Consider the following 24,487-nt stretch of genomic DNA (forward strand, 5'->3'; position numbering starts at 1 on the left):
ATTTCTACCTATGCCTCCATCTTGAATTTCATCATTGTAAATTTTCATGAGCTTGGATTAGGCAGTAATCTCAAAAAATGGTAACAAAAGCACAAACAGCAAAAGGAAAAAAAAGATAAATTGGACTTCAGCAAAATTATAAAATTTTTGCTTCATAGGACACCTTGAAGAAAGTGAAATGACAGCCTACAGAATGAGAGAAAATATTTGGGAATCATATATCTGAAGTCCATAATGTATAAAAGACACTCATAATTCAACAACAAAAAGACAAACAACCCAATTTTTTTAAATGGGCAAAAGATTAGAATAGGCATTTCTCTAAAAGTGTACTCATGGCCAATAAGCATACGAAAAGATGCTCAGTGACATTAGTCATTAGAGAAGTACAAATAAAACCACAGTAAGATACCAGATCACACTCACTAGGATGGCTATTTCAAAAAAAGCAAATAAATAGAATATAAAATAACAGGTGTTATTAAAGATGTGGAGAAATTGGAACTCTGGTACATTGCTGATTGGAATGTAAAATGATGCAACAAAATTGTGGAAAATAATCTGTCAGTTCCTCAAAATGTTAAAAACAGAATTACTATATGGCCTACCAATTCTACTACTAGACATATGCCCAAAATAATTGAAAACAGAGATTCCAAAAGCCACTTGTAGGCCAGTATATTAGCATTATTCACAATAACCAAAAGGTAGAAACAACTGAAATGTACATTAACAGATGAATGGAATTATAACGTGTCATATATATATATATATATATATATATATATATATATACACACACACACACACACACACAGTAGAATATTTTCAGACATAAAAAAGAATAAAATTCAGACACATGCCACAACATAAATGGGCCTTAAGATATAATGATGCTAAGTGAAATAAACTAGATGCAAAAGGACAAATATTATATGGTTTCACTTATATGAAACTCCTAGAATAGACAAATGCATAGATACAGGAAGCAGATTAGAGGGTACCAAGGCTAAGGGGAAGGAGGGACTGAGGAATTATTGCAAAATGGTTACAGAGTTTGGGTTTGGGGTGATGAAAACTTTTGGAATTAGTGGTGATGGTTTTACAACAGTGTGAATGTAATTAAGACCACGGAAAGTACACTTAAAATAGTTACAATGGAAAATTTTATATGTATTTTATCACAACTTTTTTTAATGAGCAAAGGATTTGCATAGACATTTTTCCAAAGAAGATAGAAAAAATGGCCAATAGCACATGAAAAGATACTCAACATCATTAGCCAACAGCGACATGCAAGTCAAAACCATAGTGAGCACAGTGAGAAACACTTTACAGCCTCTAGGATGGCTGTAATCAAAAGGATCATAACAAGTGATGGTGAGGATGTAGAGCATTGGAACCTGCTTACACTGCTTATGGGAATGTAAAATGACATAGCCACTTCCATAACAATGAACAGTTCCTCAAAAAATTAAACATAGCAATTCTAATTTTCCCTAGGTATGTGTCCAAGAGAAATGGAAACAGATTCCACATAAACATTTGTACATGCATGTTCATAGGAGCATGTTTCCTGATAGCCAAAAATGGAAACAAACCATATGTCCATTAACTAGTAACAGCTAAACAAAAGTAGTATATCTATACAATGAAATATTATTTGGCAATAAAAAAGGAGAAAATACTGATACATGCTACAACATGATAACCTTGAAATATTGTACTAAGTAAAAGAAACCAGTCACAAAAAAAACTGTATATTGCATGATTCTTTGTCTGTGAAAGGTTCATGTCTATGAAATGTCTGAAGCGAATCTATAGAAAAACACAGCAGATTAGTCATTGCCCAGAGTAGAGAGAAATGGGAGTGACTTATACAGAGTATAGGGTTTCTCTTTGGGATGATAAAAATATTCTAATGTTGGCTGTGATAATGGTTGCTCAACTCTGTAAATACACTAACAGCAATTGAATTTTATACTTTAAGTGGTTACATTATATGTCATTTGAATTTTAAACCTGTTAGCAAAAAAATCACATCTAAAAATAATCTTCCACAAAATTATTGCACACAAATAACAAGTAAAATGAAGTTCAAATCATTAACCATTGTTTAACATTTTATTGTGGAAATATCCAAATATATGCAAATGTAAAGAGGATAGTGTAAAGAGTCCCTATGTACTACTCATCAACCAGCTCTAGAAATTAAGATTTTAGATGTGATTTTTCATTGTTTTAGAAAATTTTATACAAAAATTTCCAACATCAGAAAAGTTGAAAGATTATACAGGGAATTTCCACGTATCTACCTCCTATATTCTTCCATTAATGTTAGACTCTTCCGGCTTTAATCTAGATCTATCCATCTCTCCCTCTACCCATCCATCAATTCATTTACTTTTTAAAAATTACACTTGGCATTCAATGTTTTTTGTATTTGTTTCAGTTGTATTCATTTACTTTTTAAAATTCATTTCACAGTAAGTTGCAGAGAACAGCAGTACACTTCCCCTTAAATACACTGTGTGCATGTCATTGACTAGAGTTCAACATTTGTTCACCGTTCTTTTTGTCCTTTTGAGGTAAAAATTATATACAATGAAATGCACAGATTTGAAGTGTACATTCTGTGAATTTTGACAAAAGTCTAGCACTGCCTGACAAATTTAAGCCACTGTTTTAATGTCTTTTTTTGTAAGATTTTGTTTCTTTATTTTTAGAGAGAGGGAAAGGGAGGAAGAAAAAGAGGGAGAGAGAACATTGATTTATGAGAGAAACACTGATCAATTGCCTCTTGTACACATCACAACTGCACCCCAACTGGGGACTGGACCTACAGCTCAGACATGTGCCTTGACCAGGAATCAAACTATTGACCTTTCACCTTGCAGAACAATGCTCCGCCAACTGAGCCACACTGGTCAGGGCCATTGTTTTAATGTCTTTTAAAGATATTTTAATTGCACAGAGACCTTCAAAAGGAATTATTTTAATACATATTATAAACCTAGTATATTAATAGATTTATTATATTTTATAGAGATTTTTCTATTTCCATTAACTCTCGGGGACAGAAATGCCAATTACATATTATGAGTCACCCATCCATATACATCCTTAGGCTTAGTTTTTTTTAATGAATGTTGATTGAAACATTTTACTATAAACCTATGTATTAATGTATCTTTTGTAATTAACACATCAGAAACTTTGCTCTAACAAGACCTATGTTTTCAGAGTAAACATGTAATATTCTATGAAATGTAATAATTTGTGAAGTGAATTTTTACCTATTTTAATTGTGGTAAAATACATATAACAAAGGATACTATCTTAATCATTTTTAAGTACATTGTTCAGTGGTTATTAAATACACCCACATGGCTATGTAACCATTATCACTATCAATCTCCATAGTCCTTTTCATCTTGTAAAACTGAAACTCTGTACCCATTAAACAGTAACTCCAATTCCACCCCTCCCTTAGCCCCTAGCAACCACCATTCTATTTGTCTTTATGATTTTGACTAAGTAACTCACATAAGTGGAACCATCTAGTATTTGTTTTTCTGTGACTGGCTTATTTCACTTAGCATAATGCCTTCAATGTTTTTCCATGTTGTAGCATGTGTCAAAATTTGCTTCCTTCTGAACATTGAATAATATTCCCATTTTATGTATACAACACATTTTGCTTATCCATCCTTCTATCAATGGCTACTTGAGTTGCTTCCACATTTTAGCCATTGTGAACAATGCTGCTACAGACATGTGTATACAAATAATCTCTCTGAAACCCTGTCTTCAATTGTTTTGAGTATATACCGAAGAAGTGAAGTTTCTGGATGATATGGTAATTCTATTTTTAATTTTTTGAGGAACTGCCCTCCTATTTTCTGTAGTGGTTGTAATATTTTACATTCTTACCAGTAGTGCCCAAGTTCTAATTTCTCCACATCCTCACAAACACTTGTTATTTTCTTCTTTGTTTTTTTTTAATAGTAGCCATCCTAATGGATGTAGTGACATCTCACTGTAGTTTTGACTTGCATCTTCCTAGTGATCAATGATCTTTTCACATGTATATTGGCCACTTATATATCTATCTTCTTTGAAGAAATTCTATTCAAGTCTCTTTCCCATTTTAAAATTATTTTTGTTTGTTGTTGACTTTTAGGAGTTATATATATGTATTGGATGTTAATTACTTATCAGATCTATGATTTGCAAATATTTTCTCCCATTTGTGGGCTGCCTTTCTAAACTCTTAAAAATATTTCAATTGTGCCCTAGCTGGTGTAGCTCAGTGGATTGAGCACGGGCCTGTGAAGCAAAGGGTAGCTGGTTCAATTCCCAGTCAGGGCCCATGCCTGGGTTGCAGGCCAGGTCCCCAGTAGAGACACATGAGAGGCAACCACACATTGATGTTTCTCTCCCACTCTTTCTCCTTCCCTTCCCCTCTCTCTAAAAATAAATAAAATATATTTTAAAAAAATATTTTAATTTTCATGAGGTCCAATTAGTTTTTTTTTATATTACCTGTGCCTTTGGTGTTACTAATGAACAAAATTTTAAACCAGTTAACTCATAGTATGTTCAATAGTGTGGTAGATTTTGTTTGAAAAAACAGGCAAACAGCAGCAGACTTCTGCCAAGATGGAGGCATAGGTGGAAACATTGTGCCTTCTCACACAACCAAGTTTAAAAACAACAAAGTTTTAGCAACAAAAATGCAGTCAAACCACAGAAAATTGAACTATATGGAAGCCTGACAACAACAAGTCATTCAGCCCAACCGGTAAGAGAGGCAGAGCCAGCAGCAGAGCGAGGTCAGCAATAAAGATCCACTGGACTGACCTGGGCACACGACCCAGGTGCGCAGGTAGCCGTGGGTGGATCCCAGGTGTGGAGTAGCAGTGGGCAGACCCACTGAGGGCTGACTGAGGTCACACATTAACGTGCAGATAAACCAGCGAAGGAGGGAGTGGTGAGATGGACCGCGCAGGCCCCAGTAACAGGAAGCAGCAGAGGAGACCACTATTGTCCCTCTCTGACCCCGCCCCCACATCCAGCATCACAAACCAGCGACTTGGGTAGCCCCACCCTGGTGAACACCTAAGGCGCCTCTCCTCATATGTAACAGGCTCAAACAGACCAAAACATAGCTCAAGAAGAACTCAAAGCCCCAGAGCCCATAACTCTAAGCGATGAAGAAATAGCTAAACTTTCAGATGCACAATTCAAAACACTTGTGATCAGGATGCTCACAGAACTGGTTGATTTTAGTCACAAATTAGAGGAATATATGAAGGCTAAACTAATTGAAATGAATGGTAATGCACAGGAAACCAATAGTAATGGAAATAAAACTGGGACTCAAATCAAGGGAGTGGACCAGAAGGAAGAAAAAAATGACCAAACAGAAAAGGATGAAGAAACAAGAATTCAAAAAAATGAGGAGAGGCTTAGGAACCTCCAGGACATCTTTAAACGCTCCAACATCCAAATTATAGGGGTGCCAGAAGGGGAAGAGGAACAGCCACCAGTGGAAACCTTATTTGAATAAATAATAAAGGAGAATTTCCCCAATCTGGCAAAGGAAATAGACTTCCAGGAATCCAGGAAGCTCAGAGAGTCCCAGAGAAGTTGGACCCAAGAAGGAACACACCAAGGCACATCATCATTACATTAGCCAAGATTAAAATGAAGGAGAGAATCCTAAAAGCAGCAAGAGATAAGGGGATAGTCACCTACAAAGGAGTTCCCATCAGACTGTCAGCTGATTTCTCAAAAGAGACCTTACAGGCAAGAAGGGGCTGGAAAGCAGTATTCCAAGTCATGAAAGGCAAGGACCTACATCCAAGATTGCTCTATCCAGCAAAGCTTGCATTTAGAATGGGAGGACACATTAAGTGCTTCTCAGATAAGGTCAAATTCAAGGAGTTCATCATCACCAAGCCCTTATTATATGAAACGTTAAAGGGACTTAGCTAAGAAAAAGAATATAAAAAAGATGAACAGTGAAAGGACAGCAAACTCACAGTTATTAACAACCACACCTAAAACAAAAGCAAACTAAGAGGACAGCTAAATCAGAATGAACCATAGAAATGAAGATTACATGGAGGGTTAGCAACAGAGGAGTGGGAGAAGAAGAATGGGGAGAAGGTACAGAAAATAAGTAGCATAGATGGTAGGTAGAAAAATAGATGGGGGGAGGGCAAGAATCATATGGGAAATATAGAATCTAAAGAACTTGAGACACATGGATATGAACTAAAGGAAGGGAGTGGGGGGAGTGGGTATGCAGGGTGGATGGGAGTAAAGGGGGGGAATGGGACAACTGTAATGGCATAATCAATAAAATATATTTTTAAAAAAACAGGCAAACCAAGATTTGTTTTTCATGTGAAAAATTCATGGGATATAAAAAATTGAACATTTTCACTACCAGGTTGTAATAAGCAATGAGAATTTATTTACCTTTTTTTCCAATGCAGTCACTACAAGTCTCCATGATTATAATAAATTTTATGTTTTTATAATAAAAATACAAAACTATAATTTACTAGTGATGACATGTTTTATGTCACAAACACCTTTATATTAATATAAACATATAAAAAGGTACATGAAAAAGCAGACCTCAGAATTTATTTTAAACCAAACATTCTCAAATTGTTCAAAAAGTAATTTCAGCCCTGGCTGGTGTAGCTCAGCGGATTGAGTGAGGGCCTGCAAACCAGACAATCTCGGTTCAATTCCCAGTCAGGGCACATGCCTGGGTTGCAGGCCAGTTCCCTGCTGGCCAGTTCCCAGAAGGGGGCGCACGAAAGGCAACCATACATTGATGTTTCTCTCCCTCTCTCCTTCCCTTCCCGTCTAAAGATAAATAAATAAAATCTTTTTTAAAAAGTAATTTCATATTGATGCTGATATCTAGCTCTTCTTCCCAAAATTTATTTTACACCATGCCTATGACATCATTTTAGGAATTAGGTAAAATGAGATGAAAGACAAATTCAGAAAAGAAAGAATTCACTAGTGCTTTTGGATATGTGGCATAGCAATTTGCCTTTTGCAGGATGAAAATATTAATTACACATTTTTAAAAATCACGAATGTTATGCATCTCCCTGGAGTCTAGAAAGTCTTTCAAATTTCTTAATTACCAAATCTCAGTTCTGCTGCACAGCTTTCTTTCTCATTGCTCCTGTTGCATCCAGGGTCATCTTTGCAATTTCCTCTGAAAAACAACAATATATTAACATACATGGTTTCAACGCATGTGTGGGGGCTGAGGAGGGGGAAAAAGAAGAAAAAGGTGTTAATTCAGATGTTATGAAACTGTGATAATGCTATTATTTAAGACACTTATTTAGGTCTGTTTATACTTTGTAGTTTTATAAATAAGCCCAAGGGGCTCCTCCTGGTTGTCACAATCCTCCTTGAATCCCGAATCCTGTGTGTCTCTTCCTATCTGACGGTAGAATTGATGCTGCTCTAATCCCTGGAAGTTTGGAACTAATGAACTGACTGCTGAGCTGCCGCCACGGAGCTTGGTCCCAAACTATACTGTACTTCACAGTCGATTTATTCTCCAGATGGCGAGACTGTGCCACCCTGCCGCGAGGGACCACCTCTTCCACTGGAGTGTAAAAGTGGACGGATGTTGTTTTCTTTGCAGATTTGATCATTCTGAGCTAGGAACTTGTGAAGATGATTAGTTATTAGCTTTAATGGGTGCCAATTGAACCAACTGCATGCATATTTTCTTCTTTAATTTTGGAGTCTTCAGGTCTTGGTGATGGTTGATTTATCCGCTCTCTTACGTCACTGGAGCATGTGTCTTCCCCAGGCAGTAAGAACCCAGTCTCTGTTCCTGACCCAGACAGAGTCACATAATATGGTGACTTATGTATAAGGAAGGACAAGTTTATTAGCCACTGGTCCAATGCACTGAGCAGCCCATGGCACAAAATGTTGATCGAATGCCAGAACTTTGGTATCATCACCCTTTAGTACAGAGCCTATGAAGACTCTGATCAGTGCTGACTTTCTGTGTGATATCTGCAGAGCCCACCTCTGGAATCGAACATGCTACAGAGCACACTATGGTGATTAGTATCTGCAAAGACCTAAAGTAATTGTTAGTAAAGGCCTTCATTCCATTATTCTGATTTTTCCAGGTTGTCAGATCTTAGGGGGACAAGTTCATCCTACATGAGAAATAATTTACCAAAGCCATCTTGTAGTGTTAGCATGTTTAGAATGCTGTTCCTTCTAAACTTCATTTTGAACAACCTGTTTTGCTACCAGAATATGACCAAAAAAGGCCTGTTTTGAGTGGCCTCTTTTTGCTTTCATTTTCATTTCCTTCTTTCTCCAGGGAGTGCTCAGCAACCAACAATCTCAGTAGATTACTCAGCTAGCCCTTCTGAGAAGATGGTTTCTACTGGTCTGTGTTTTACTAATCCTCCTAACAAGATGGAAATTAAAGGACGACAGGGCCAAATAGGAGCCAGAGAAAAAGCCAGAAATGTGAAAGGGAGTGAGGTGATGGAAATGAGAAAGAGATGGTTGCAAGAAGTAAGGTACGTGTTAGGGAAAGGGAAGGAGGACAGAGAGAGGCAGAGAACAGAATGAACACAATTTCTTTCTTTTCACAACTGGGTGGACTGTGGCTCTCTCTAGCTGAACACCCAGAACTTAAACTTAATTGCTCTTAGAAACTGCCTTCATCTCATCCAACAGATGGCATGGGTGTGTTTGCTAGCACAGTAACATACTTCACCATTAAACTACCAAAAAGAAAAAAAAATCAACATGCTTGTTGGTTGGTTTCAGTGAAGCTGGACATTTTGGGACACATGGCAGAGGCATGCACACTTAATTTATGTAAATAACAAGCAACAGCCTGTTAATAAGGGAGTTGTGTGACAATATATGTCCAAGGCATCTTTTTTTTTTTTGAAAGGTACAGAATGATGAAGTGGAAAGAACTTGGTTTTAATTCTGAGCCAGAAAGAGAAAAAAAAATCTAATAAAATGCTGATTGTTTGCTGCTCTTTATTATAACAGGAACAGTACTAATCAGATTATGCCTAACGTTGGAATTAGGTACTTCATTTGCAGCCAATTGCACAAGTACAGAATTTTACTAAGTAAACCAGAATGTGCTGAAACCATGACAATCTGACTTTAGATAAAAATCATAAACTGGTTTAGAACATGAACTTTGACGAAACAGTCTCCTTCAAATCCAAGTGAAACAACAAAAAGCTACAGTGTAGAAGTCACATTTTGTTTGACACCAACATTAACGATTTAAGAAGTTGAGCACACATGCAGATTAGAGAGTAAAGATGCAGATTCAAATAACTCTAGTTTTAAAATGTATTTCAGGCTCAATGATCTAATTACTTCCCTTCCATTTTCCATTCACTCTGTTCCAACAGACTCTTCACAAGCCAGAGCTGCTATTGGAAGAAATCCTGCAAGTTGAAATGTTTATGGGCTGCAGGAATCTAAGTTTGTAGTTGTGCAGGCTACACAGAGCACAACACATTTTAGGTTCTCTGAAAGCCATGGATCTAATACACATACTGTCAAAGAGTTGGAAACATTTCTCTCACCAACTCTAGACAGCCTTGGAACCATGATATTGATTGAGTGAACTTCTGCTTTTCACCTTCAGTATTTTCGTATTTAGTGGATGTAACAAGAGGGTATTGTAGAGCAGTGGATGAGTTTTATAGCTGTGGAATGGCCAACAGCATGGTGTGAAACCAAGCCAATGCTGGCTGCATCATCCCTCACTGTAGCTAGTGTCAGCACTCTCTTGCTTTTCCCTAAGCTTGGTATAATTACTGGCATTCAGAGCTCTGTAAATCTGGACTCCACAGAGCTGTCTTAAACTGGTCTTATGAACCCTGTTTCCATCTGACCTGACAACTCTAAGCTACTGTTTTCTCACACTGTTTAACTCAGACCACATTTGGAAGCCTTCCTTGCTTCCACCAGGTTGTAGACCTACAATCCATCCTGGCTGGTCTTGTTGATTAGACTTTGACTCAATATCAGCTTTTTGGTGTGCTATTTTCCTAGATAAGCACTGCTGTTCAAATGGTTGCATATTGTTAAGACGTTTTTTAAAACGACATTCATGAGCAGCGAGAAGCGTTAAAGTTTTATTAGTATCATAAAAACCCTTCCTAAATGAAACTACTTGTGATACATATTCATTCTGACAAAGAAAATTTACTGAGGGCTGTTGGCAAGTTGAGGGAATTTGTTTTTGAAACTGAAATTGGCAGGAAGTAATGACCCAAATGCTTTTTTCTCAACTCCAAACACCACCCCCTCAATGAAAATGCACTCCTTTCCCTCCCTCCCTCACTGTCACCAACCCAGCTCAAAGCCAATGAATAACATATTTGGTTTCATACACTTTTTCTGAGGACAGTTCAAATACTAAAGCAAACTTTCAACCTTTCAGCTTTCCTTAACTGGAGCAAAGACTGTCAAATCAAAGGGGAAAAATGTCTACCCCTTCACGAAAGGGTTTCTTAGTGATACTATTTCCTTCCATCTGAATAAGTTGGAGCTTATTTGTCGTGTGGAGTGTCATTTTCCTATGACTGCCTTCCTAACTGAATGTCAAGATTCAGCTAAGTTGCAAAAAAGAAATGTAAGTGAATGAAAATGCATGAAGCATGTGGAAAAACAAAGTTCCCTAATATGAATATGTCGACAGATGAGACTGCCACTGCCCATGTTATCTAGCTTCTCATATTTATTAAGTGAGAAATTGTAGGCAGAAGACTTAGAACTATGCCTAGTTCTTAATAAGTTCTCAATAAATGTTACCTATCAATTTTCCTTTGCAGTTGAAAAGTAATACTAATGAGCAAGGTGACATAACTATTTAGGAGTATGCTAGTAGGTGTGGGGGTGACTTTCCTCACAAGTCCCCCCGTGTGCCACGGATGAGAGTAAACATGACAGAGACATGATGTGCCTGGGGAGGAGAGGTGGCCAGTTTCCCAGAGGAAAAAGGCCTCTAGCCCCTTCCTCCAGGGGCTTTTATTGGGTTGTTAATACACAGGAATACAGGGCGGCAAGGATCAAACAGTAGATAACATTTCAAAGAAATCTGAGGGCTTAGTCTGAGTCAGAGTCTGTCAGGAGCACAGTTTTAGGGTTTCCTGCTTGAACCCTTAACATGAATGAAAGCACTCTTAGCGGAGCAGATTTCACAGGTTTTTCAGGAATTCTTTGTGATGCCAGATTTTTCCCCAGGACATGCTCTAGCAAGGCAAGGAGCTGCACCTCTCCCCATCAGGTATTCAGGCTTAAGGGGATTAGAGCAAGAAAGCGCTTCTCCCTGAGGACTTGGAGACTCGAGCTGTGTTAAAGCCGGGGGGGGGGGGGTCCATTGCTCTTTGTTGAAGCCCCCCTCTCCCCCGAGTCCTTCCATGATGACGTCCCAAGTGATCATGTCTGGCCTAGGTTGCCCCTCCTCTGAGGGGTCGTACCTGTCAAGGACTTCCAACCATGCTTTGGGGGCATGGAGGAAACTGAGGCAGCATTTGCTACCAGAGACAAGCTTTGTCTCCTGTGGTTCACATTCCAGAGGTCACTGACTCATCCATAGGGGGTACGAGTTACAATTCCTGAAACCAGGCAGAACAGTCCACAGCAGGTAGGCATTGTAGGGGCCATGACCTATGTGATAGTCACCTTGAATGAAGTCTGGAAATCAGTCACTTTACCAATCAGATTGGATGTCTCGTTTCAAATACCACTTATTTATTTGGTAGACAGGAAATTTGTAGATACAGTAATGTGCTCAGGCTCCAAAACTGCATAACAGTGTAACAGGAGATACATTTTATCAACACAGAATGAAGCTCGATTAAGAATAGTAAAAACTCTTGAAGACTTTCATCTGGGCCCAACTGAAACGTGTGTGAGAATCAACTCAGTGTCCAGTGGTCTGGCTGAAGAAGACCTGGAGACCCTCTTGCAATCCCAGGTCCTTCCTTCCAGCCTAATGCTACCAAAGGTGGAAGGTCCTGAAGAAATCCAGTGGGTGAGTAGCTAATCCTTAGCTTTATTTTATTATTTATTTATTGGTTTTAGAGGGAGAGAGGTAAAAGAAAAGAGAGAGAGAAAGGAACATCAATTTGTTGTTCTACTTACTTACGCATTCATTGGTTGATTCTTTCTTGTATGTGCCCTGACTAGGGATCAAACCCTCACCCTAGGCATTTTGGGAGGACACTGAAACCCACTGAGTTACCCAGCCAGGGACAGTAATACTTTGCTTTAATTAAAGATTCAGGACTGGCTAGGAAACAGCAGCAGAAAGGAAGCTTTTGAGTCGTTCCAGTTTTGAAAATATATACACAGAGTAGAATAGGAATTCAGAAAAAGAAATGAGCTCAAGAGACCATATTCTTCACTCGAAGAGAACCTGGCTTTGCCCACAGTGTTCTATGGGACAACTCTACTCTTGAAATGATGCTTCTGCTCCCTGATCAGATTTGTGGTTTGGATAACACAGCACCTGCAGTAGACCTTACAGAGCAGACCTTAAAAACTAGCTTGCCTAAGAATTGGATCCTTCTTATACCCTGCCGGGCCCTACCCCTCCACCTGGGAGAACAGCGATGTAAATGGCCCTTATCCAGCCAGAATCATTGGAAGAGATCATAGACGCAAATGAAAAATTGAACCTAGAGGAGGAGAGGTAAAGGTTACTCCTTAGGGCAAACAGAGGAATAAACAGGAAGCTTTTAATCAGTGGTTTTAATTAGCACAGATATTATTTCCTGGCCAGATCTCTAGTTCTTCCTTTTTAAATTGCTGACAGGTGTGTTTGTGTTTCATGACAGACTTTTCAGCCAATAAAAACCTGGCATGTCAAATTACTTAAGAAAACTTTGAAATGGGCCTAATTATACTATGATTGTTTTCATTGTTAAAGTGGGGATCGGCAAGATTTTATTTCGGGGTTACTCTGATTCTACAGCTCTCTGATGAATAAAATAACATTCCACTGTGCCACTCCACAGGAGAGGGCCTATGACACATAAGTGCTGGAAGTATGGTAAGGGCAAGTGGGCAGTGGTGATTTTGATGACACATCTGGGATTACTCTGAGGCTATGGCTGCAACTGTAGCAATACACTGAGTTGTAATTCCTGAGGAAACTGCTCACCTTTTTAATGGCAGGTAGATAAGTTGGACCTGTGCTTTCCGATGTGTGGCTGCCTGCCACATGTCCCTACTGAGCATTTGAAGTGTGGTAAGGCCAAATTGAGATGTCCTGGAAGTGTAAAATACACACAGGATTTTAAAAATTCCATAGTCTCCCCACTCTGCCCCCATAAAAAATGTTAATTATCTCTGTAATTTTTATATTGACATACATTTGAATGATAATATTTAGGATATATTGTTAATTTTAACATTATTAAAATTAAAGTCACGTGTTTCATTTTACTCTTTTAATGTAGCCACTAGAAAATTTAGAATTACACACGTAACTGCCATTATTTTTCAGTCGGACAGCTCTGTGTTGGTGCCGTCTTGAAGCCCAGTGTTCCAGGATGCATATTTACTTTCTACACTGGAGTTCTCTCCTAGGTCACCCCTCAGAGGCTGGGAAATACTGGTCATACTAGGTTAATATCTTCAAGGGTTCCTAGCCCAATCAAATGCGTCTTAAGTTGATTGAAATGGAATCTGAAGTTACTGTTCCTTCTTGGTTTTCTAGTTAACGCCTATTTATCACTATTTTACCCTCATTTGAGAGGGAGGACCCACCCCAGCCTTGAACTCGGCTTCTGTTCATTGTTTTAAAATCCCTGGGTTTGAGGAACATACCGAAATCTAAATAGGATTTCTAGTTAACAGAAGTCTTTTGGGCTGTTTATTTTTTCCTCTCCGTTTGTATTTATGTGAAGCATAAAACCCAGAGCCTGATGCACAACTGAAAGATGGGCTTCCTTGTTTTCTTTTGTGTGAGAATCTCTTGCTGGCCTTTTGTCAATAGTGTGGGTTCTTGTTTGACTGGCACAGCTTATTGGACTATAACAAGCGTGACTCTGCCTCTTTTGTCGTGGGACAATTCTCCCACAAATCCAGAGCAGTGTGCATTCTTCCAACACACTATTGGGTGTGCACTGGAATTGAAAGAATTGCTGAGCCCTGCTACTTCATCTCCTCCCCAATCTCTTTGTGATTTTTTTCCCTTCTTTTCCTCTTCCCAACCCCTCAGTCCCCTCCACCTCGCTGAAATGAACACTTTACCAGGCCGGAAACATTTAATCGTCTCCTTTTGAAAAAATTAATTGAAACTTCTCCACTAGTTACCTTTTGTGTGTGTACTTAATGCAGTTTTTTAAGAGAGAAGGGGAGGGGAAGGAGGATAGGCTAGAATATTTAATTTTTAAATGCCCCCATTGGCTTAAAAACAAAAGACTTTTGTGATTTTTCTCACTGAGAACAGGGGATTTATTGCAACGTGTTTACTTTTAAAGTTGATGATTTTTGTAGTTATAACTTATATCACAAAGCATGGGGACAAATAATGTTGCAAGTTTTTTTAATGAGAAAAAAATTTCTCTACTGTATATGTAACACCCACTTTCCATCTTAAATATGACATAATTTATGTTTTATTTTCAATTACATGGAATACTGTACATTTTGTTCCTTTAAATTGTAGCCTTCTCTTCTTTCTTACAATTTTGGTTGAGTTATTCCTTTCCTTCTAAAGTTACTAAGAAGGTGATGATGATGGTGACAGATGAAGGGAGGGGGCAGTGGGAGCAACTGGGAATAATTCTTCATTACTGAAAGCTGTGATTTATTTTAGCTTAATTGTAAAGTTACTGCAAATTGCTCAAAAGCTTTTTAAAGATCCCAGTGATTAGATTTGGGGGGTGCTGCACAGGCAAGGAGGGGGCAGCTAAAAGGGGAAATAACACCTCTAATCCTGCTTCGGGTAAATAGGCTGCCAGCTTTTAAAATGAGTTTCCTTTCTATTAGTCAGAATATTATGCTAAGCCTTAAGCATTAGTTTTTTTATGTTGCCATAGCAGCCCTATTCCTGCAGGGTGGTGACCTGCGATGATTACAGTACAAAGCTTATAGGGTCTTGAAACCCCCTTTGAAGATGAAAAGTCTTTGATGGTTTATATTTATGCAAATCTCTTAGATATGATTTACCCAACTGAGACTGAATGGAGAGATGATTAAAATCCCTTTTCCTTTGATATCCATTAATGGCTGAATATTCCTTAAATTTAAAATGGATATATATGTTTTCATCTTAATTTATAAAAATATCTTTGTCATACCTGAGTTTTTTTGTTGTTTTTGTTTTTTATCTCCCCACATTGTATTAGATCTAGATAGACTTAGTAGATTTACAATTTAGAGTACGGTGGGGTTTTTTTCCTTTTGAAAGGGGGGCAGGGAGATCTGTGCAAGAGCTTTTGTATGTTTCCAGATGATAGATTTTGGAATTTGGGCTACCCCACTGACAGCACAGAGCTAGCTGTGAACTGGTCTCATGGAAAAAAATTGGCGAGCTTTGGTCTTCAAAGAATTAAACTTCCTTTTTAAGGTCTCTTTAGGTAAGCTAAAAAATTATGAAGAAAAACCTTCTGAACAAAGGGTAACGATGCTATAATGAATAATATGGATTCCACATAGAAGGCTGCTGAGCAGTTACACTGATGTCAGTGCTGGGCATGAAACAAAAACAGAATGGCAGGTACGGCAAGTCTGCACTGTTTTAGGGGCCCATCACCTGCATTTAATGAAGTGAGGGTGAGAGGTCTTAAGTAAAGATGTTTTCAAGGGAAACATTTAAACTCAAGAATCTCTCCTTCCAGTTCTAGCTCCTAGACCTCAAATTGCTCTTTTAGAAAAAATATTATAATGCTTGGGGTTTTACTATTTCGTTTGGTGGGAACTTTGTTACCTTTTTTCTTTGGTCTTTCCTTTTTTTAAAAAAACTCTTTTGTGTGGACTAAAGAGGCTGGGATATTACTTCCTCAGGCCAAAGATTTAAATACTGCTTCTATGTCTACATTTCAGTGAGTGCACATTTTCCCCCCACTAATCTAATCACCTATGACACTTTTGATTTTAGTTTTCAGACAAATTTTCCTTCTACTTAAAAGGCCGAAAACTTGAACAGCCTATGAATTTAATCCCTTTTGTGGAAACTGCAATGGGTTTGCTCAATTTTAAGGTAAGAAAACCCCAATGTATGTATTTTATTAACTACAGAGAACTCTTTTCAATTTTAACATCTACTTAAAATATCTTTCTGAAAAGACTTCTAAGCAAAATAAACCTTGAGTACAATTTATCATCTATAATTATCCAAAACCAGGTTGTAAGCCTCTTAGAAAAGAAATTGGCTAAGTAGCAAGGAAAAACTTCCCAATCCTAAATATTTAAATTGTAGATTTCTAGAAATAATTTTAATTAAATAATCACTATGTAAATATATGCTTTGAATTATTACATTTATAGATTAAATGTGCATGAAAATTTATTATGTCACTCTTATGAATGAACTTTCAATTATTCTTTTGTAACGATTTTGTGCCTTTTATTGGGAAATTTTCTGGTCTCTTTGTACCAACATTATCCATGATAAGATTACTATTGTTAGTATATACCAAAATGTAGTATATTATTTCAATTTACCACATTAGAACATAAAATATTTCCTAATATACCTTCAGAAAAATTATCTGAGCCAAGTGTTTTCCAGCATTGTATAGTTGCATCAAACTGATTGCCTTAATAAAAAAATAGCTAGCTTGTAAAGAATAATCCCTTTATCAGTGGTCATTTAAATTGTTTTCCAATGTACGTCTCACATTCCACCTGACTTGTGAACATCAACGTAGCGCCCTGTCTGAGAGCAGGAGAAAAGAAATCTCTAAAAACAAAACTAAAAATAGTTGAACTATACTGGAGAGGTTATATGTGAGCAAACTTTCTAAGACGAAACTTTGAGACCACGCAGGAGGGGCAGAGGACAAATGTTTGGGGAGCTGCTTCAAGCCTCGTGATCAAGTGTGTTTACACCACTAAACATAAATTCTTCCAGCCCACCCTATAATTCTGGGAATATAATCAAAACATATCCCTTAGATGCAGCTTGACTCATATAAAGATTTAATTTTTAGCGCTGTTTCATCATTCTATGACGTACTGAGAAGCACTTACAACCCCTGAAATTAATCAGCAGTGCCCTCACTCATTTCTCATGTCTTCCTCACCCACATATATTAGCATGTCATGGCTCCACCTTTGTAGATTCCCAGTTATGTCCACAATGCACGTTACTTATCTTTATTTCACATAGAAATGTCAAATTTGCTTAATATATCTGGGATGACTTGTTGTATTTTTTATTTTCCCTTCTGGCATTGTAGATTTTTGTATTGTATGTTTTTCATCCTAAAACCATTTACTAAGAAATCTTGATCCTAATGCAAATAATCCAGTTAGTTGATTTTAAAAAATTCTTTCCTCTCTCCTGTGGCTTTATGTTTATGGTTTAGTCTCTTAAAGCAAAAACAAATCTTGGAAATATACAAATAACTTATAGTACAATCAATATTAATTAATTCAAAGTTTTTCTATAAATTGTATTAAATACAACTTGAACAATGTAACTATATTAATGTTCTTTTAGTAACTATATTAATAAAACCCATTTAAGCAAAGCTAGTATATACAACATACTTATCTTGGACAATGTTAAGTACATTTCAAAAGGAGTAAATTTGGGCTGCAGTTTTAGGACTGCTTTCAGCCAGTCCTAAATAAACTGTGTTTATTAAGAGTTGGATCCCCCTGTTACTGACAAGTATACCATGCTGCTTCTTTTGTGTATTTCCATGAGTTTTGCTCTGTTCTGCTTTTTTTTTTTTACAGGCAGTGTGTGAAGAAGCAGTAAAGACTGGGCCTCAAGTGGGTCTTTTTCTAGATGCTGTCGTTTTTGGAGGAGAAGACTTTCGAGCCAGCATAGGTGTCAAAGACTCATATCTGTTGATCTATCTATCTATCTATCTATCTATCTATCTATCATCTCCCTCTCTCTCACTCTTCTGTGTATATGTATATATATATTTCTTTGCCCCTTCACAGAAGGATATTTACATGACAATATATATTTTACAACCATGATGATTGTTTTTCAGCTGAATGGGCAATATTCCTTGATAATTTAAGACACCTCATAGTTCTCTTGCTTTCAAAACACAACATTATTATTTCCATTTGTTTATAAAATAACTAATAAAAAGCCTGTTGCAGCCTCAGACATGTTCAGGAATATATAGCATCTACTTTGTTCATAATAAGTATTACATGAAACCTCTCTACTGCTTAAATATTTTGTTTTCACATCACTTTAAAGACTATCAAGACTCCTAACACAAACTTAAAGCAATTTCACATTTGCTTCAATGAATAATTTTCTATATGAAATATAGTATGTAAATATTATTTAAAATAGATTTTCAGTTCCTCCTAAAATATATTTCAGAACTCTTATTATTAAGTATTTATTAAGAGAGTATGCTTGTTTTCACTGATCTTCCCTATCTCTTGGGCACAATGCCTCTGGTCTGAATGCATGTATAACCAGAGACTGTGAGTGCATATAGAAAAGATGCCAAGGACACAAGTGTTTCCAGTGTATCCTTGTGACCTGAAGACCACAGTCCCAGAGACCTGAAGACAGAAGCTTTCCCTGAGCGAATATACACAGACACTCCCTCCCACTCCTGGGGTGAAAAAAAGGAAATTATTTTAATACCAGTCCTTCCAAGAGAGTGAGTTGGCAATAGTTTAGTGGACACTTTCTGCCTTCTGTTTGCCTAAGTTCTCCATCCAAAACCTGAAGCTGCAATACTTGGCTCAGAACCTCAGTTATAACAGAGCATTACAACCACAACACATGAAATTCTGGGCTCAATGGGAGAAGTTAACCATTTCCTTGCACAGTTTGGCCACCTTTTGTGGTGCTACCTTTAGACTGACACTTTCCAAGTAGTGGCAAGAAGGAAAAAAGCAAACCAGGAGTCATTGGTGACCTGTCAAATCATTTAAGATCCTAGTCCCTGAGAAGCGGACAGGCCTCTCTTGATGCGCACACAAGAAATTACACTGAAAGATGCCTTGCAAGTGTGACACATGAAATTTAACTCTGCCTCCACAATCTCTCTCTCTCTCTTTGTTTATATTTGAATAATCATTTTGTTGGGGAGCAATTGTCAGGAGAACATAGATGTCTTTACAAACTGTTTTTATAACATACGTATGGATTCAGTTTCCAAAGTTAATGTCTCCTTTTTCTGTCAATATCCCATTTTCAGGTGCAACAAGTAGTAAAGAAACCCAAGAAATTCTCTATGCCCGACAAAAGATTATTGTTGTAGCGAAGGCCTTCGGGCTACAGGCCATAGACCTGGTGTACATTGACTTTCGAGATGAAGAGGGGCTTCTCAGGCAGTCCAGAGAAGGAGCTACAATGGGATTTACTGGTACGATTCTTGATGATATCTTAGAAAGCAATGTCTAGATTTGCAAACATTCCAGAATGATAGAAATGTAACCAGAAATTAGTGTTCCTGATATGGCCTGGTATTTCACATACTTATTCCACTATTTGAAACATGAAAAAGCCATCCAGGGCATGAATCTGCCCAACAAATTGTCAGGTTTTTCTTTGGCTCTGCCAATTAGACAAATTCACTTATTTTATTTTCTCTTTATCTTAGGGATCTTTTTTTTCTCTGTCCTCTTAAGTATTTTGTTGTAGTTTTTGCTGACATGAGGCAAGAGATGAAGCTATTATGGAAGTGTTTTTGGGTGGGCCTGGCCAGGTAGCTCAGTTAGTTGGAGCATCATCATGATGCACCAAAGTTACAGATTTGATCTGTGGGCAGGGCACATGCAGGATCAATCAATGAATTGATGAGTAAGTGGAAGAACAGATGAATCAGTCTCTCTCAAAATCAAAACAGGAGAAAAAAGTGTTTTGGGGTGAACTGCCTTAACAGTTTGGGTTGATGGGTCAAAGAAAAATTTCCTCCAGTAGTCAAAATGTTCATTTATTTCTGAAAAAAAAATTCCGGTGATTAAAAAAATTTTTTCACTCATAAGTAGGTTTTTATTCTTCTGCCACTTCAAAGCCCCCTTTTTTCTCTCCCACCTCCCAATAAGTGCCTATGCACCTGGCAACACCTACAGGCATTGGTGGGCACTCAGGTCAGTGGTCCCTCGCAGTCCAGTCCTGGAGTGCAGGTGGCTGGATATCTGTTGATTGGTGTACCTGATCACTCAGGCCCCCAGGAACCCAGGGAGCAACCGAAAATTGTGTTTTTGCAACAGAAACCTGTATTTTGAGAAACCACAATAGGATTCTATGCCTGGACACTTGTTTGCAGTTGCACACACACACAAGTGCGACCATGGTTAAAAAAACACTATAAAATATTGTATTCTTTTTGTTTTTCTGCTGCAAGTTCTAAGAATATCATGATCAGAAATGTATCCAAATAATAGGGAAAAGAGACGAGCATCCATGCTCTCCCTCTGGTAAATATTTTTGAAATGTGTCCAGTTAGGGATTACTAAAGAAATATTTCATAAGGTGACTTTAAATGTAAAAGGTATCTTAATGGATGGTGATTTAACTGAAAATAAAATTGAAAGGCTTAAGAAACAATTTAAGTGTTTTATTAGAATTAAATAAAGCTCTGACATTTGATTTTGTGTTTTTAACATAAAGAGTTAAAATGTGACCCACCAAATTGGTTTAATAAATAAATACATAAATGCAATCTCATGTAGTGAAATATTTTTAATCATCTGAACTATTAATAATTCCTCCCTACATTTAATAGTGACTGAGCATCACCAGCCTTTTTCTAGCAACTGTTTAGGACATGACCCAAATGGAAAAGTTGGAGAAAGACTCCATGAAATCTATCTAATAGACCCTGTTGTTGTTGATCTAAAATGTGTGACATTGGCTGCGAAGCAGCCAGATGTTGCTACGAAATGGGCACTAATGCAATAAAAAATAGTAAACACTGAACTGATGCAGGCCGCTGCTGCCATCATTTAGGATAATCTGGGTGTCCTCAGTTTCCTCTGGAGTAAATGTCTGCTACAGAACTTTTAAAGGAGTTTGAAAGTTTCTCCAAGATAGAGGACTGAGTTAAACTGGTCCCTAATTCAATCATAGAAGACAAGTTATTTGAAATCAGATTTAAATTTCTAGACTGTGCCCAACTCAGCATGAGGAGCTTATGGGCTTGGCACTATTGTTTCTCAACAACAGGGAGTATTAAATCACACAAAAAAATGGAAGCGGGGAAAGAGAGACACAGTGGGTACAGTGCCCATTATATATTTCACTGAACAAGTCAGTAAAGTGTAGAGAACTACACCTTAAAAGCCGTCTTGCAGTTTTTAGCAAGAAGGTCCTTTTTTGTCCCAATTATATTTCTCCATGCCAATAAAAGGTAATTAGTCTGATAAGATATGAGATTATTTATAATATTGTTAAACAATAAATTATTTAATAAGTATTTCAGGCCACTTATGATCTGTTTGCCCTAATTATTTGTCATTTAAATGCCATACCTCAAGCTTTGCACAAAAAGGGAGGAGAGGAAGGAAGGAAGGAAGGAAGGAAGGAAGGAAGGAAATACTATCTGAAGCAGGTGGTTGAAAGGTGTAAAATCCAATGGAAGTACTGTGTTACCCAAAACACTAATAAAAAACAGTCTATGTTATAAGAATTTTTTGTACTTTTAAAAATTATGTATAATTTTAATGAATTATAATTTTTAAAAAGTTAGCCATGCATGGAACAGTGGGTTATAGATTTTTTTCTGTAGTCATTGTTTCACAGAACCACAATCCATGTAGATAGATTTTAAATCAATGTATTGGCTATATAAATAGCTATTAACTTTAGGAATTATTTTTATAAAAATAAAGCAAAAGTAAATCTTGGAATAAAGCTTTAACAGTTGACTTGGTCATCACAGTTACTCCAGTACTACATGCTGAGAAGAAAGATTATAAATATGAAACTCTATAGGTTTTCCTCTTTTTTTGTAGTCTTTTGTAGAAGACAAAAATGACACCATCATACAGTACCTAAAAGACTTGACAGGTATTGATTTAAAGCATGATATATCAAGTAGTACTGTAAAAAGGATTTCATGGTCATAAATTTTAATGCCTTCCAATTTTGCACCCTCTCAGTAACTTGTCAATAACAACTCTTCTGTATAAAATATTTGCTTTGCTTCCACATGGTATTAAAGTCTGATGTTCAATTGTTGGAGGATATAAAATTCAACAAAAGATAACTTCACATGTGGGTGTTCATAAATCTCTAAAACCTAACACATATCTTAAAATTAGCCTCATTACCAAAATATGGGTGCTTGTAAGCCATCGGTAGTTTTACTGTATTTTAAATAGTTTATGTTTCGTTCCTCAGATTATAGTGTCTGTACCAAGAAGTTCTCCTGAAATCTGGCTTTTTATATATCAGTGTAAATGTTGTACATGAATTATAAAATTTAGGACTAACAGTACAAAATGACTACCAGAACTGACATCCTTTATTAATAATACTGTCAACTATTAGATTACTTAAGTATAATTTCAGTACCTGCTATTGAAAAAAGCTCTCATTTGTCATTACTGATATTTTTGTTCCCAGAAATTATTCCTCAAATAATATAAAGCATCTTTATGTATATAGTGTTTTAATGTTTTATTGTTATGCTGACAGATTAAAGATGAAATAGCAATATGAGGATGTTTTAATTATGCCACCATAAGAAAAGATATCATTATATTTATTCACTTAAAATCTTTTTCATAAAATACAAAATAATATTACAAACATTGCGTTTTTCCCTATTTGGTAGGATAATGGCAGTAACAGGAATTGACCTTTTTTAAAACATCAAGGATATAAATTTCTACTGACAATGTTAAAACATCTACATCAGAAGCAAAGCAAATTGATAAGTCAACAAAAATATTTTGCACAGTAAATTATCATTAAGTGTACATTCATTTTTAAAACCAAATATGTCCATACTTTTATTATGTAATGAAGTATAACCTCAACACTATTATAACATTAAAATTATGTTCCATTTTATTAATGACCTGATTATATTCCATTCTTCCTTGATTGTTAAACTGTTTTTTTAATGACTGCATGATTTCACAGAATCCTGTGGCACTTCATATAATGTTTTTATTTAAGATACTTAAACTTCAAAAAGAAGCATAAAGCTTTTTCAAAACTATTGCTACAGAGAGAAGATTTCATCTGGGGTATCTAAATATCTATATAAAAGGGAAATATCCTATCTTCATTCCATAAGAAAAAAGGGAAAATCTGGTTATGTTTTTACATAAACTTTCTGTAATTTTTATTTGAACATGTTTAAATGGAGTAATTTAGAGACCACACTGTTCAAACCTGCCTTTTGTTTTACTGTACTGAATAAAATTTTTTCATTGAAATCTAAATTTCTATTAGGGGTTAGAAATGATATACTATATCTAAAAAAATAAAAAATTATTGTGAGACACTATCTAATATTAATATAGTTGTAACAGCTGCTTTATGAAAACCAAAAGAAATCGTGGAAGGCAGGATAATGATACAAAACAAGCCAAAGACCAATTATAAAATTTGAAAGAATTAACATATAATTTTTTCTACTTTATTTCAAAATAATCCATCTTATTTACAGACATTATCTTTTAAAGTTCCAGCCAAAGCAATTATTCAACTAGCCACTTGGTCATTCCACCTGTAACTCAACATGAAAGACTGTCTGCACCAAGGTGGCATTTCTGTGGGATTGAAAACACAATTACTCCCATTGTCCTGTTCGTTCTTACATGGTAGTCTGGAAAATCCTGCTCAGTTGCTGTTATTTTTTTTTTAATGTAAAATATTGAGTTATTCTATATACAGTCTGTAAGGCACTCAGGAGCCTCGCATGGTTGAGATACTGCTTGTTGATTTGTGTTTCTGGTATTATTAATCTTCCTGTAGGCAAGCAGGTGATACACCCTAATCAAATTGCAGTCGTTCAGGAGCAGTTTTCTCCTTCCCCTGAAAAAATTAAGTGGGCTGAGGAACTGATCGCTGCCTTTAAAGAACATCAGCAACTGGGAAAGGTAAATATTTTATTAATGCTTTGGATGAAACTGTTGTTTAAAATACCATAGGGAAGAATAAAAAAACATTGAATGATTTTTTTTTTACAAAACTCATGTTTTGATGGGGAAGGTTTGTTCTGGGGGGACAATACTTACTCATCAGTGAAAAACCTACGTAAAGTAAATTTGCCCTTTCACGTCCCTATTTTATCAC

The 24,487-nt window shown here is 36.6% G+C and overlaps 1 protein-coding gene across 5 annotated transcripts in view; it reads left to right on the forward strand.

The window, feature by feature from the left end:
- CLYBL (citramalyl-CoA lyase) overlaps nucleotides 1-24,487 on the forward strand; it is a 322,476-nt gene that overhangs the window by 273,036 nt on the left and 24,953 nt on the right. For all 5 annotated transcript variants that reach the window (XM_053663520.1, XM_053663521.1, XM_053663518.1 and 2 more), the window contains 5 exons: nucleotides 11,912-12,100; nucleotides 16,178-16,279; nucleotides 17,986-18,079; nucleotides 19,431-19,598; nucleotides 24,167-24,291. In XM_053663520.1, coding sequence (XP_053519495.1) covers nucleotides 11,912-12,100; nucleotides 16,178-16,279; nucleotides 17,986-18,079; nucleotides 19,431-19,598; nucleotides 24,167-24,291 — 678 coding nt within the window. The remainder of the gene's footprint in view (nucleotides 1-11,911; nucleotides 12,101-16,177; nucleotides 16,280-17,985; nucleotides 18,080-19,430; nucleotides 19,599-24,166; nucleotides 24,292-24,487) is intronic.

Source organism: Artibeus jamaicensis, unplaced genomic scaffold, assembly GCF_021234435.1.
Source record: "Artibeus jamaicensis isolate MK-2021 breed Jamaican fruit bat unplaced genomic scaffold, CSHL_Jam_final contig_3197, whole genome shotgun sequence".
NCBI classification, from domain to species: domain Eukaryota; kingdom Metazoa; phylum Chordata; class Mammalia; order Chiroptera; family Phyllostomidae; genus Artibeus; species Artibeus jamaicensis.